Source organism: Siniperca chuatsi, linkage group LG11 (assembly GCF_020085105.1).
Source record: "Siniperca chuatsi isolate FFG_IHB_CAS linkage group LG11, ASM2008510v1, whole genome shotgun sequence".
Taxonomy (NCBI): domain Eukaryota; kingdom Metazoa; phylum Chordata; class Actinopteri; order Centrarchiformes; family Sinipercidae; genus Siniperca; species Siniperca chuatsi.
The window spans coordinates 295,611-310,656 of record NC_058052.1 but is presented as its reverse complement, the minus strand read 5'-3'; the positions used below and the strand labels follow the sequence as shown (position 1 = coordinate 310,656).

At 40.2% G+C, this 15,046-nt stretch overlaps 1 protein-coding gene across 1 annotated transcript in view; it reads left to right on the top strand.

The window, feature by feature from the left end:
- piezo1 (piezo-type mechanosensitive ion channel component 1) overlaps nt 1–15,046 on the top strand; it is a 94,046-nt gene that overhangs the window by 28,693 nt on the left and 50,307 nt on the right. The window contains 6 exon segments of the mRNA XM_044213011.1: nt 1,655–1,883; nt 4,103–4,316; nt 11,245–11,416; nt 12,107–12,177; nt 12,300–12,432; nt 13,783–13,855. Of these exon segments, the coding sequence (XP_044068946.1) occupies nt 1,655–1,883; nt 4,103–4,316; nt 11,245–11,416; nt 12,107–12,177; nt 12,300–12,432; nt 13,783–13,855 (892 nt within the window).

Below are 15,046 nucleotides of genomic sequence, written 5' to 3'. Positions count from 1 at the left end.
GTTCAGATGTTACAGCTTCAGTTGTTACCACTCCTCCTTCCTGTTATGGACTATAATTAATCTCCATACTCCATGTCTCTCTGTCTGATCTGTGTGTGTTTTCCACCTCTCTCTCTCTTTACCTTCTCACTTTCATTGTTTTCTGTTTCTGTAATAGACTTGTACGGCTGTGCCATTACTAGCAGACGAGATACAATGTTTAAAGCTGCACTAATCAATAGTTTTATATCAACAATGGATTCCAGTCTAGTCTCTAACTGGGTCACGGTTTCACGCTTGCTTTGGCCAATAAAGCCCACCATTGAAACAGTACAGTGGGGTTATCAGGGCTTTTATACTTAAAGCAGCCGCTTGTAAACGTGAACAGTATTTCTGAAAACCATTATGTGTAATGGGGATCATCAATTCTTAGATGCATTGGGATTCTCTCTTGAATGATTTATCATATTCCATATTTCAGGGGGTTCCCCCATGGAAGTGTATACAGGACTATATTCAAATGAAAATTCAAGTTTTCATTTTCAGATTGTTAGAACATTTCATTTTCACTTTGACTTAAATATTGCTTGCATAAATGGAAATCAGGTTACACTGTTGTTTTTCCATTTTCATGTTAATATGGTCATAGAACGCCCATACAAGTATGTGGAAATGGAAATTGGATTATTGCATTTTACTCAAATAACACATACATATGTGGAAAATTATAATGCTAGTGTGGAATTACATTTCCATTTTCAAGTATTGTCATTTGAATATAGTCCCCTATAGGCTTCCATACTCCCCAAGCCAGCCACTCACCTGTCTGACCGGAGTCTTTTACACACAGCAGTAAGGTCACACAGGAGGAGGGTGAGTTTGTGTGGTCTCAGAATCAGAAATACTTTATTGATCCCCGAGGGGAAACTCTTTATTCCTATTCCTATCTCAGTAATAAGAAACATCCTGTGTGCTCACAGGGATATTAGATTACTCTGTGTAGGTGTTTCTATTTTTATTCTTGGTCAAACCTATTTTGTCATTTTGTGATTCGACCTGATAGCCTGAGTATCGCATCTGTAGTCTTTAACTACATATATTTAGTTATATAGTTATTATATATATATATATATATATATATATATATCAGTAGTAAGTGGTGATCGGACGATGACTGCAGTTATTTGACTCTTCCCTCAGCTGCAGCTGCCTACTCTGGTCTTTCCAGACCAGAACTGTTTCACGGCAGCAGCTATTACCTTCACCTCATCGTTGTCATGATGTCATGGAGTTTGTAAAGTGAATGAAACAATATCATTGTTTTCTCTCTTACATCTATTTTAGTAGTTTTTACCTTTGGAAAATAAATAATGATACAAATCTGTTACACACACTTTTTTATTCATACTTTGTTTCAGTTGATGTCGTTGAATGTCATAATCATTGACCTGGCAGATTTCCATTAATAGTGTGACTCAGTCTCAAGAGTTTTTCCTAGTTCTACCAGTTAGGAGCTACCGTTAGCTCTGAGGTGTTTGAAGAATACATGCCGACCTACATGGAAAACATTCTCATGCACCTGCACTCTGAAACTGAAGGAAACCTACACAATTGTAACTGAATGTGACCATACAGTAGTAACTGTAACTTTCTTTTTGCCCCTCTCCCACCGTAGCTACAAGATGATCCAACAGACAAAACCACAGTTGATGAGGAGGAGGATGAAGAGGAAGAGGCGTCAGGAGATGAAGATGAAGAAGAGAGGTCATTACCTGGTGACCCTGAGGAGGAGGTTTCCACAGCAACCAGAGCCAAACAGCTGGCTGAGCGTATGAAGGCCACAGCCCGGAAAGTTCTGCGGGACCTGGGGAGAGTCTTGGCCATCAGCCTGCTGGCTTTGGCTGGTAGGATCTGTGTAACAACATCACCTTCTCTGGTTTCCACACCATTTGTAAAGTGTGAGCACAGTCCAGATAGTGGTAGTTGGTTCACACTAGGTGCTAATTCAAATGTTTGCTCAGATTTGTTTTGTCAGGCTGTTTACGTTCATCATTTAAAAACTGATTCATAGCCAGAGATAGAGAAATGACAAATATGCATAAACAAGCACTCAGGAAATCCAGTCTGTCAGGGAAGCCACTAACATTGTTGTCATTGTTTAAAGAGCAAAACCTAAACTATTTGTATGCACAAATGAGCAATTCATGTGCATGAATTATTAATTTAAGAGCACAAATTTGTTTTTCTCCATCATACCTGCTGGGCTCCATAAAAGGACATATGTGCCACATATGAGGTTAAAAATCAACTTTAAGACACTCACATGCTCTCATATAAATCTCAAATAATGGTCAGGTAAAAAAAAAGAGGGAACATTTAAAATTGCTGGTCCCTGTACTGTAATGGCTCACATAGTATGTGTCAGCTGTGTCATACTCACCACACTGCTGCTGCCACTTTCTCTTTTTAACAGAAATACTGTTCTCACTCACTCTCCCATGCCCTCCTGGCACTGAGCTATTGTCAGTGAAAATGAACACTTCCAAGATGAAGTTGATATCTGCCTTGGCATTTGAGGAAAGGGTCTATTACACTCAAACACTAAATTCCAAGGATTACACTGGTTTGACAGCAAGCATTTGAAAATCCAGTTGTTAGGGGTCCACTCTATTGTATCTGTTAGGATTCTTCTTCTTCTTGTGCCCTGAAAGTGTCTGGGTCTCAGACACCGTAACAGCTACAGTTCCCAAACTCAGCCGCTAGGTTGGAAATCTCACCCACTACTGCATTTTTTTTACTGATTGGCCAGATGGTGGCGCTATAACAACGAACTTTTGAACCGTAACTTTAGAAACAAAATTCTATGTGTCCAGACTAATCTATGCATATAAGCCACGCCCATTTGCACCTGATATATTTTCCACCATTTTGAATTTTGTCCAAATCAGTTTTTTTGCTGTTACTCCTACAAATGTTGAGCAATCTGCTTCAAAATGTTCACATAGCATACCTGGACCAATCCGGATAAAACTTGATTTTCGGATTTTGATATTCCATACGGTTCGGAAAATATGCATTTTTAAACCTGTCTGTCAATTTTACATAAACGCTCATAAATCAAAATTGGCTTAAGTTATTGTAACCAAACTTGTTGCACGTGTTCAGATGCAAAGTCAGAGCTTTGCTGAGCAGTCCTGGGATATTCTGCCACTAGGGGCGCCACAAATGCGAAAAAATCTTGTAATTGGCTGTAAGGATTCGTACGGCATTCGGTTTGCACGATCTAGGGTCATGACTCAGATGATGACTAAAATTTTGTTAATGATTGATTAAAGTGGGCATGGCTTATTACAAAAAATGTACATTTCTAGACATTTCACATTCCAAAATTCAAAATATCAAATAAAATCACCCGTACGTCCCACAGAGCTGAAATCTTTTCAGCACATCCACTGATGTGTGACAAAAGTTTGCCTCACTGCAACCTATGGTCAATTAAGAAGTCCACCACTCTATATTTTTCAAAATATGCAAAAATCAATTAACATCTATATCTCCACAAGTCTTCATTCAAATGCTACCAAAACTGACACAGACATTCTCTAGATGGGAGTCATCAAGTGTTTCAATCTGTGTTCATATTGGTCAAACGGTGAGTCCGTGGTGATAATCAATATCTTGCTGTAACAACATTCTCTTTTTTGCATCAAACGTCAACAAAATATTCTACAATACACCAGAAACCAGCAGTACATTTTTTAAATTTTCATCACCAACGTTTTGACTATTTTGCATTCTAAGTTTAAACAGACAAAAATTCCCCAGTGTGACACATGTGATGTCATTACCTCAACTCCCCAGTGGTGCAGTCAGGAAGTCACCTTCTCTGGGGGTCCAAAGGTCCAGGGTCCAAATCCCCAGGTGGCCAAGTCCTACTAGCCAACAATACATCAATTAGTGCATGTGGTGTGTTTTCAAGTGTTTCTTGTCAATAAAATAAGAAACAAGCATCCAAATGCTCGCAGTCTGCTTGGACCCCGTCAATGCCGCTTGTGGCTTTTATAGGAGTGTCTGTCTGTGTGTTGAATGTTAGTCTCTGACCTCTCCTCCTTTTTCTTCCCAGGCATCACACTGCCCTCTGCCTTCTCAGCCATCTACTTCCTGCTTTTCATTGGCGTGTGCACATGGTGGGCGTGCCACCTTCCCATCAGCCACCTGGGTTTCAATGCACTGTGTGTGATGGTGGGCTTCTTCACCTCTGGTCACATGGTCTGTCTGTACTTGTACCAGAGTCTGCTGGCCCAGGCCCTGTTTCCCCCACACAGTCTGTGGGCCAGGTAAGACTGTAGATGCACAATGTACATGAAACCATGAAACGTTTCAGTTCAAATGATTTCATTAATGTTTTAGTCCCAGGACAACCTTATTACAAGGTGAGAAGACACATAATGTTACAGTATGTTAATTAGTTAAATAAGAGCTTTCTTAAAGTTAGAATGCAGAATTTTCATTAATTTGCATAAAACAATGTTACCATAAAGCAACACATATTCTTATAAAAAACATCCTTGTCACCATACATGTCACCATAAATTTGAAAACTATGTCACAATGAATTTACATAAAACACTAAGGCCTCTATTTTACTGAAACAGGACTAGAGAACAGACTGGAAGATACTTTATTAATGAATCATTAGATTATGATTAGTTCATGTGTATCTTTGAAGCGACTTACTGACCACTTTCTTTCCTGATTGACTATGAATCAGCCAATAAGAGGCACAAAACTAGTAACGACTCATTATTTACTAATTACTTAATCATTACTTACCCTTGCTTAGCCATTTCTATGTTAACTGGTGGACTCAATCAAACTCAAGTCAAGCACAAAGTGTAGTATTATATTTAACTTTTGTCCCAACTATATGGGGTTAAATTGCACAAAATGGCCAAAATGACTTACACTGGTACATGCTCAGTTTATTACAGTTGTCTTTAAGGTGTTGGCATCACTAATGCTACACTATATGACATGGAAGAGAATATTATACAAACACATTTGTTTGGTGCATAAAATAGACTTGCACCAGAGGAAAACTGCGTTTAAGTTCACTTGCACTGCCGAGGTGCCCTCGAAAACTAACTGCTCGGGCGCTGTGCAGAGCATGTGCCAGTTCACCTCCTGGGCACATGCCTAGAAATGGCTCCCTCCACCATGTTTCTTGCTGCAACACACCATTGACCCCAGATAACTTCTTAGGCAGAGGATTCAAAGCTCATGTTCCTTATGGAATGAAATGGACTGAAAGAAACAGCAGTGAGTTTAGAGAGAGAAAGTGAATGTGTGAGTTAGAGCAGAGGAATGTGAGGAGAGTGTGATTTCTGGACTGGTATGTGTGGAATGACTAGCTAGCAGCTGAGAGCATTCCACTGTGACGTGTGATCTCTGTGCCTCTCTGTTTCTCTCTCCTCTATAATCATCAGGGTTCTTGCCAGGTCTCTGTGTCAGTATCACTTAACCAGCTGTTCATCAATCAGCCAAGTCTGACCTTTACCTAAGGAGAATACCCAGCCGTCAGCACACTGTGTGTGGGTGTGTGTCTGCCTGTTTTTATTTCTATACTTAGGATGACTCCTTACATAGTGATCATGATAAGTAATATAGGTCTGGACAACTAAATTGAGTTTGTAGTATTTGTCAGGTTTTTGAGTATTAGGCATTGTGTAGGCTGTGCCATAATATTTACTTGAAGACTACATACTGTATAGCTGATGACTTATGACATTGTGTAGTGTTTCATTGTATTTGCTGTTATAATTGTGTAAAAATGTACTCTTATAAAAGTAAAAAGTAGGTCAGTTAAAATGTAATATTAAAACTTTACTGCGTTACATTTAAAAAATGATGATGATAATGTTATATGATAGAAGTATTCAATTAAAGAACACCTACAGGCTACAAAATAAAGTGTATTAACATTCCAACATATACATTAGCTGAACATCACGCCATCCCCGGGTGTGAACCGCACCACAGAACCCAATGTTAGCGCCAATTCATAACAGAAGTTATCTCATTGCACAGAACCAGACTCAATGGTGGGCGGCCGTCCGCCGCTGCCGAGTTAGAGGATGAGAACTGGCAACGTCGCCAAACAGCAGACAGAAAGTGTGAATAGCTGCACCAGGCTGTCGAAGATGCTGCTAACACAGACAAACGATAAGAACCTGAGGCTCACTGGTCTGAAGGAGAGGCTAGATAATGGAAAAGACAGATCATCTCCAGCACACTAACACAACACATTGATCTTCCATGCTTGACAAGGCAACTGTTTGATGGATTGGCATGTGCTTTGAACACAGTGGTAATGATTAGGACATGATCTGCACTGATGACTTTTTGGACTTGGTTTTGAGTATCTGAACCACAGTAAGTAGGACTGTGATTAAGCAAAGTGACATCAGCAGCAGAGACGGGGAAAGAGGCGATGTGGCAGGGTAACGATTTTACTGTATTCTGATTTCAAGGTGATTAGAGTAATATGGTGCCACACCAAGCTAATGTAGCCTAAATTAGGCCTAGTCGTATTGGAGGAGTAAGGAATCGGGACTGATCTTTTTGTTTTAATTTGTATTATATCCCAGAGAAATAACATTATACAATCTTTGAAATATTGAGGAATGCTTTCTATTGGCCAGTATATTTACAAAATGTAAAAAAAGTAGCTATCAATACGGAACTTTGGGAGGGGTTGTAGGAGGTTTCTGATGGCGACCATGTTCACGGGAAGTCCCTCATGAGAGAAAGAAGGGCATGGGGCAGGCAGGGATTCGCTGTTTGAGGGTTTGTTCCAGTTCTGTTCTTATTGTTCAATGAAAGAATTGTTGTGTCATCGGTTACTTGGTTTTTGACAGGCAGTTTCTTTTTCCTTTTCTTACATTATATCTCTTTCTCTCCGATGGTTGTCATTTTAATATTACTCATATTTAAAAATATATAGGAAAAGTTATGGCTAGCTGTATAAGGAGAGTATCCAGGAATGGATAAGAGCTACAAAATCCCATAAAGAGAAATAAGTGTTTATCATATCTCAAAGCCCACTTAGTCTTTATACAAGAGATCCAGCTGATTAATTCGGAGGCTGCTAAACTGAAAAGAGGCTGGGTTGGTTAGATACATCGTAGTTCATATTCTTGTTAAAAACACAGAGAGTGGTAATTCTGGTGTGGTGGTGTCAGAAGTTGAACTTTGTCACTATAAAAGACCAAAATGATGAGGAGGGAAGAATGACATGTTTGGAAGTCAAAATCACTGGAATGAAAGAAGATTTATGTAATATCTATGCTCCAACTACAGAGGATGCAGACTTCCTTTTCAGAAATCAGTGGGGCACTTAGTTGAAGGGCATACAATTACTGCAGATGATTTGAATCAAGTTTTAAATGGGGCTCTAGATATAACTACTTGATCTAATACTGTACCAAAAGACAGAATGGCAAACTACATATGATGGATATTTTGGATTGATAGATATATGAAAGCTTGTCAGCATGAGAGAGAAAGAATATACATTCTATTCTCACTGTGTTTCAGGACCCAGAATTTAGTTTGGTAGAAGAGGAACTAAATAAATAGTGGATCAATAGATAAGGTTGGGACAGTCTGGAAAGCGTCTAAGGGTTTAGCCCTTTTATAAATTATAGCCTATTCAAATTGGAAAAAGAGAGCAAATACAAAAAGAAAAGAATCATGAATCTCACTTAAAGAATTAGAGAAAAAAATATCAGAGCCACACACTGACTTATTACTAAAACAAATGTGCAAGCAGTGCTGACTATTAGTATTATCATTTTTACAAGAGTGGAGAAATCAGGGAAACAATTGGCTAGACTGTTATGGCAAGTTGTGCCTCCCTCCCCACCCCCTCCCTCTCTCTCTCTCTCTCTCTCTCTCTCTCTCTCTCTCTCTCTCTCTCTCTCTCTCTCTCTCTCTCTCTCTCTCTCTCTCTCTCTCAAAACCTAACACGGCAGCAGCAGATGGCCGCCCACCATTGAGTCTGATTCTGCTCGAGGTTTCTGCCTCTTAAAGGAAGTTTTTTCTTGCCACTGTCGCCAAATGCTCGCTCATGGTGGGATCTGTTGGGTCTCTGTAAATAATATTATAAAGAGTTCGGTCTAGACCTGCTCTATAGGAAAAGTGCAATGAGATAACTTCTGTTATGAATTGGTGCTATATAAATAAAATTTAATTGAATTGAAAAGGAGACCAGTTGTGCAATACCGGCTATTAAAAATAATAAAAGGGAATTGGCAACTAGCACAAGAGACCTTAAGAAGGTGTTTAAATTTTTTTATAACTATGTAAAGCAGAGGTTAACCCAGAGGTAGCCAAGCCTGAGACATTCTTTTCAAAAATGAACTTGCCAGACATGTCGATGGATCAGAAAGAATAATCTAGACAGTTCCATAACAGTAGAATAGGTCAGGAGAGCTATTTCATTAGTGAAGGCTGGAATGTTAACAAATTGCATGCTATATAACAACTGTTTATGAGGAATCACTTTTGCAGAAACATTTAATGATATATTGGTTTCTTCAATTATAAAAAACACAAGATCCCACTGACCCAGGAAGCTTTAGACCTGGTAGTCTGATTAATGTCAGTGGCAGGATTGTAACAAATGTTGCTATGAATCTGGTAAAGATTCTGCCACACACAATACACTCAGATCACGTGGGACTGATAAAGGGAAGGTCATCTTTTACACCTCACGTGGCTTTATCGTGATAAAAGCATCCCAATAGCTGTCAAGTGGGGTTTTCTATGGTATACTCCTAAAATATTTGGGTTTGGGGAGGGATTAATGAAATAGGTGAATGTAATTTATTCAGACCCAAGTGTGGCAGTAATAATGAAGAGTGATATCACCCTTCTTTAATCTAACACACGGGACCAAACAAGGAGATACTCTCTTTTACTCTAAATTATTCTTGGAGCCCCTGGCTACTGCAATCAGGCCCGAAATTAGCATTTAAAGGGTACGAGGAACACAAAATGTTACTGTACGCAGATGACATTTTATTACTTATCAAAGACCCTATTTCCTTAATCCTCAATGTTCTATCTATGAGAAATATCAAGCTATAAAAGAAGTTGGCTGGAAGCATCAGAAGCTATGCTGATATCAAGAGGATGCTTTCCATCAACAATCACCCCATTCCAGTTTCAGTGGATTCCAGGTGCAATTAAATATTTAGGTAGCAGGTTGTGTTCAGACATATAATTTCAGTTAATATGGTGCCACTAATTAAAAAAATTAAAAGGCAAATGTGGATAAGTGGAAATTGATAAACCTCACCTTTTGGGAGAAAATGAATACTACTAAGATGGTTGCCGCTCCACAAGTTAATTACATCTATATGATGAGTATCTTTACCCCTTGAGACATTTCTACTTACCAATTCTCTACCTTTTTTCATTGCATACACTTTCCAATGAATGGCCACACACTTTCATCATAGGCTTAAGTGGATCAGGACAGCAAGGGTAGAACATCAACAAAAACTTAGTAGTAGTGGGTAACCAGGGACTGAAGACACAAGAGGACTGTTACATTGAGTTGTTGGGATTAGGACAGTACAGTAAAACTAAGCCTCCGGAGCAGACAGGAGTCAGGATTTATGTCTGTTACCTTCCACCAGTCGTTTGTGTGCTGTACCCTTACTATAAATTCAGAAAATCAGCTCTTTTCTTCACAAATTGGAGCCAGATCAGTACAGGTGTGGGAGGTCCAATGCAGAAACCATATCACTTTAATATTTTATGTTAAATTTTATGTTTATGTCATATCATGTTTGACCTACTCTGGTTCTTTGGGTATAAGCTTTGTAAAAGCTACATTAGAAATGGTATCAAAACAGGATGGGAGTAGAAGTTGTGGGCTCAGGACAGGACTGGACTGGCAACAACAAAAGTAACAGGTGGGAACAGGAAGAAACAAATCAGGACTGTGGGAGAAGGGAAGAATATTTTACTCCTGTCATCCTCTACTGAAACAATGTTCAAGGTAAAGCTAGGATCAGGGTTAAATATTTTCCTTATATCGTAATATATTATTGCATTCACTTAAATATATTCATTAATCAAGGTGCAATGTTTTCAATAAGCTGTAACATTACGCAACTTAATTCAACGTGTGTCACATCATTTGCTGTAGTCCTCCAAGAACCCTGAACTTATCCATCCTCACTTGACCTGCACATACTGTATTTGAGCTTCGTAGTGTCTCATGAGTGTCTCTTTACGCTAAATCCATTTTTAGATGTACCTCTCATATACTGCTGCTAATTTGTCCTGTCAGATGGGTCACTATCTTGTTACAGTGCCTTTTCAGACTTGGACTTTGGGCTCTGTGGTTTCTTATTAGTGAAATAAAAGTGTGAAATATGTAATGATAATTGTGAAATTAACTATACATTCTGGGGGTTTGAGGTGCGCAGAAGCCACATTTGAAGCAAATTGTCAACTGGGTTTCCTATAAATTTAAAGGCAACTGGGTTTCTTCAGTATTGAAATAGATGTTTCTATACATATCACTATCAATCAAAAAGGTGATCAACTAACAGGTATCCCAAATGAGTTATTATAACTTACCTGTTGTAAAATATTTATCTGCCTCATCTCAATAGAATATTTACAATAAAAAATCAGTTAAAACACTACACTCTTCAAAGCTCAAACTCAATACAACATGTGGTTTTCTCTAAATTTGATGAATTCCTATTATTGTTAGAAGTAATACTTTTCTCCAATGTTTTTGCCAATAACTGCATGTGGACATGTTAGGTCCTTGTTCTTGTTTGAGAACATTCTGAACTTGGCCAATAAGACAGACTCTCATTGTGATAACTGGGTGAAAAAGATGGTGACTGGTCTTTCAGTAGCTCCACTTGGCTGCTAACTTAAAAAACTGACAGTATATTAGGGGTATCAGGGCTTGTGACTGTGCCATCCCAGACTCTCCCCCCAGATCATTGCTCTGGAATGTAGATTAGATTTGGCTGCCCATTACTGATTCTACCTTTTCACACTTCTGTTAATCCCTCCTAATGCTAATGTTCCAACTGCCCCACATGCCTCTGGTCACAACAATATTAATAAACATTTGTTCAACATGCCATTCATTAACCACCTCCTGTTGTCTTTATCCCCAACCCCGCTCTCTCTTTCTCTGTTTATATCTTCGTCTCTGTTCCTCTATAGACTTTTTGGTCTGAAGGACATCATCATACCAGGAAACTGCTCCTTGCCCTATGACCTCAACCTTAATGCAGATCATGATTGGCCAGTTTATGTCAACCCAGGAATACTGTTCCTCCTCTACATTACCATAGCAACTGTTCTCAAGACAGGATGTCATGGAACACCTAACCAGGTATCTGCTACGTATTCTTTATTGGTACGGACTGAAATGTGTCCATAGCGGAGAGTATCATAACACATAAAAAATAAAAAATTGGCATTGAATGTTTGGATAGATTTGTAATTGCAAGATGGTGCCAATGTATGGCAACATTGCTGCGAGCCACTTTCTTCTGGATGTTTGCTGCTAATTGTGAATCAGTGTGTCTCAGCGAGAAACGACCAGCATCACTTGTTTACTATTACAGTCAAAAAGTCCATGTTTGGCTGCTTGTGTTTAGACAACATTTTACAGTTGAAAACTTTGCCTTTGGTTTTGTAGAAAAACATTCTCAAATTTCTCAAAGTCAGGTATTGAAAGAAGTACCGTTTTGGTCTTGGTACCATAACTTCAAACGATACTTTGTTACTTCACATCGACCCCCTGGCCGAATTCCTGTAGATCTACAGAGAACATGAGGTTATTTTTTTATTACATTACTGAAAATCTTCCTGGTAATAAAGTTTTTTTGTTTTTTTTTACATCTCTGACACTGCCTGCCCTCAGCTGCTGGTGGGCAGGTACACTGTTCACTGTTGCTGCTATTTATCAGTGATACAGATCAGTGCAGGAGCTACATCTGATCAGGTGTTGTAAAATAAAATGCTGCAAATGACATTTATTTACAATGAATATCTAACATGGCCTGCCGACTCTGGCCAGCTCGGCAGTTTCTCACACAGTTGGTCATTGGCAGGGCATGGAGGCACAAGAGGATTTGAAATGGAACACAGGTGCATTTAATAGCTGCGGTGCCAGTGGAAAAACATGACTGCAACCAATCAAAACTTTTGCATGATTGTAGCATTTTTTTCATTTACAAAAGCTGTCAGTTTGGAGATGTGTTTCCTCTCAGATGCTGTATTTGTGTTCAGCAGGATGAGGAGGAGGAGCAGCAGCAGCAGGAGAAAAGGGAAGAATTGAAGGAGGAGATGGTGGAGTTAAGGTCATGGAATCAACAGAAAGATAACTCTGTAGATGACACACAGGTAAATACTCATATCTCTGTCAGCTACTCATTGGGGTTCAATCTATATGGACTTTCACAGTCAAGTGCCCAAGTCCACCTCCATGAACAGGTGAAACACAATGACGTCACAATTAAAGACATTTACCAATGTTTGAGGAAAGCACGTGGGGCCCCTAATCTGCCAGGGAAGGTTCTGTCTACATATCCAAACTGGTAAATGTTGGACCATTTACACAGCCAAGTGTCCAGAGAATACAGGCGGCTGAAAAACTCTGAAGCACGGCGGCAGAGATACGGTATGGGACCAGAGAAAACAACATTTCGTTTCAGCGACGCGAGTGACTGAGCAGTTGAGTTGAAGTGCTCCTTCACTAACTCAGTTCCTATCAGGCTGAAGCATTGTTGATGCCAGCATGAACCACAACAGTACTCACAGTGGGATATTTTTTGATGAGAGCTGGTAGTTTCCCATCGACGTCAGCCAGGCGGGTTCCAGATGTTGCACCAAATTCTGTGACCCATCAGATTCTGTGTCTAAACCCAAACCATGATATCTTTTCCTAAACCTAACCAAGTGGTTTTGGTGCCTAAACCTAACCAAACTGCGACAGTTTCACAACGTTAACCACGTGCTAGAAAGCCTTTCTGGCAAAAAGTCCTGAGGGCTTTAACTTCCCATTTGGGTCACCTGGAAGCACTCGACAGCCTGGAGAGGACCGACACGCCTCACCATGGAGTCCCCTCCTGCTCCAGTGGGCTCCTCCAGACGGCGGACATCAGACATGTTTAGCCAGGGGATGGTGGAATCATAGGCAGCTACATCTTCTCTGGAGAGGAACTTTCAGCGCGTCCAGCTCGGATCGTAGAGTGGCCACCTGCCCAGCGAGCACCCGGCAGTCCTTGCAGGTGGCTAAGAACCAAGGCCAGGTTGAGAGTAACCAGATCAGTCCGTTTTTGGTGCAACGGAAGTCAGAAGTGTGAAAATGCCACCTGGACACCTGTGAAGGACACGCCTTTGCAAAGCAGGCACTCCACCACTGAGTAGAACCTGTGAAGTTTGTGGTTTATGGAAGGGGCCAGGCATGGCTCCAAAGGGGGCGGGGCTGTTGATTGAAGCGGGGATGGGGCGTGTGCCTACCACAAGGGGCGGGGCCTCTTGTTGTGCTGGGTCACTACAATGAAAGTAGAAACTACAATGAAAGTAGAATCTAATTGCATCATATTCATCATATTAAGTGTTACTGTATATCAAGTGGAATGAAATCATGACACCAAGTCGATTTTTTAATAAAACTGTATTCACGTATCCACTGTATATGTACAGTTGAATGTTGAAGTGTTTGCGTGTGTGTGTGCTCTTCTGTTTCAGCTCATGCTCCAGTCTATGGGAACAGAAAGCAGCAGAGGAGAAACTGTGGCTGGAGAGAGTCAGCCAGATCTGGGTATCAAATAATTTATGTAACTAAAACAGTATGTGTATAAGTCATTTCGAAAAAATATTGAAAAGACAAACATTACAACAACGGAAAATATGTTCAGGATTTAAGTGTTTACAAATAAATTTGTCATTTGTGACACAGAAGGTCAGAATGACTATGGTTACAAGCGACCCATTCAGTCAAGATCACCACTTGTTGTTTTGATATAATGTGATAACTGTTATATCAAAATAATAACAACAACTCTATTTGTATAGCACCTTTCATACAAAGTGCTTTATAGTATGGCATTAAAAACAAAACCTAATAGATCCAATAAAAGTAGTGAAAATGACAGTGGGAGGAGCTACAAACGTACTACGTTAACTAAATGCCTGAATGTTTTTTCAAAATGTCAACAGAGCTTGCATATCTAAAGTAACTGTGCAGCGTGTCCACAGTCCTGGAGCGCAGCAGCTAAAAGCAGCTCGCCCGCTCGTTCTGTGGGTGACTTTAGAAACAGCTCAAATACCAGCATCAGAGGACCTGAGAGCGCTCGTTGGTTGATACGGAGTTAAAAAGTCTGAAATCTAAAACAGGAGTAATGTGCTCTCTTTTCCTAGTCTTTGTTGGCGGCAGAGTTCTGAACTTTTTTGGTAGGCCAGCGAAGAGTGCATTACAAAAATCCCGCCTGCTGGTACTGAAGGCATGAATCGACTTCCCGGCATCTTGCTTTGTTAAGAACGGCCTTACTCAAAAAGCTTAAATCCGGGTCCACACCAAGACTTTTAACTTCTGGTTGGTCTGGTGAGCCATGTTCCCAAGTCTGTTAAAAATAACTAATTCTCGCCGCTCAAAGTGCAAAAGGGCTGGGTGAAGTGGATTATAGATCAGAGGGTGTGCTGAGAAATAAATCAATTTTCAGCCAATCACATCACTGCTCTCGTGGCTCTGCAACAGCTGAGCCAATCACAGCGAGCTTGACGGCAACGGCTGAACAAATGGAAAGAGCTTCTCCAGGAAATCAAATTGTTGCCTGGATGGCGATCAGGAGGTGAGCGGATCTGCTGCCAAAGGCAGATGCTGTGGGTTGTTGTTGGTTTGTACAGTGATGCTAGAAAGAGTCATAGCTGATCAGTCTGACGTGAGGAGAGGTGTGTGGTTCTTTGCACATGATTTAATGAAGGTCAACCCAGTGGACGGCCGTGCGTTCTG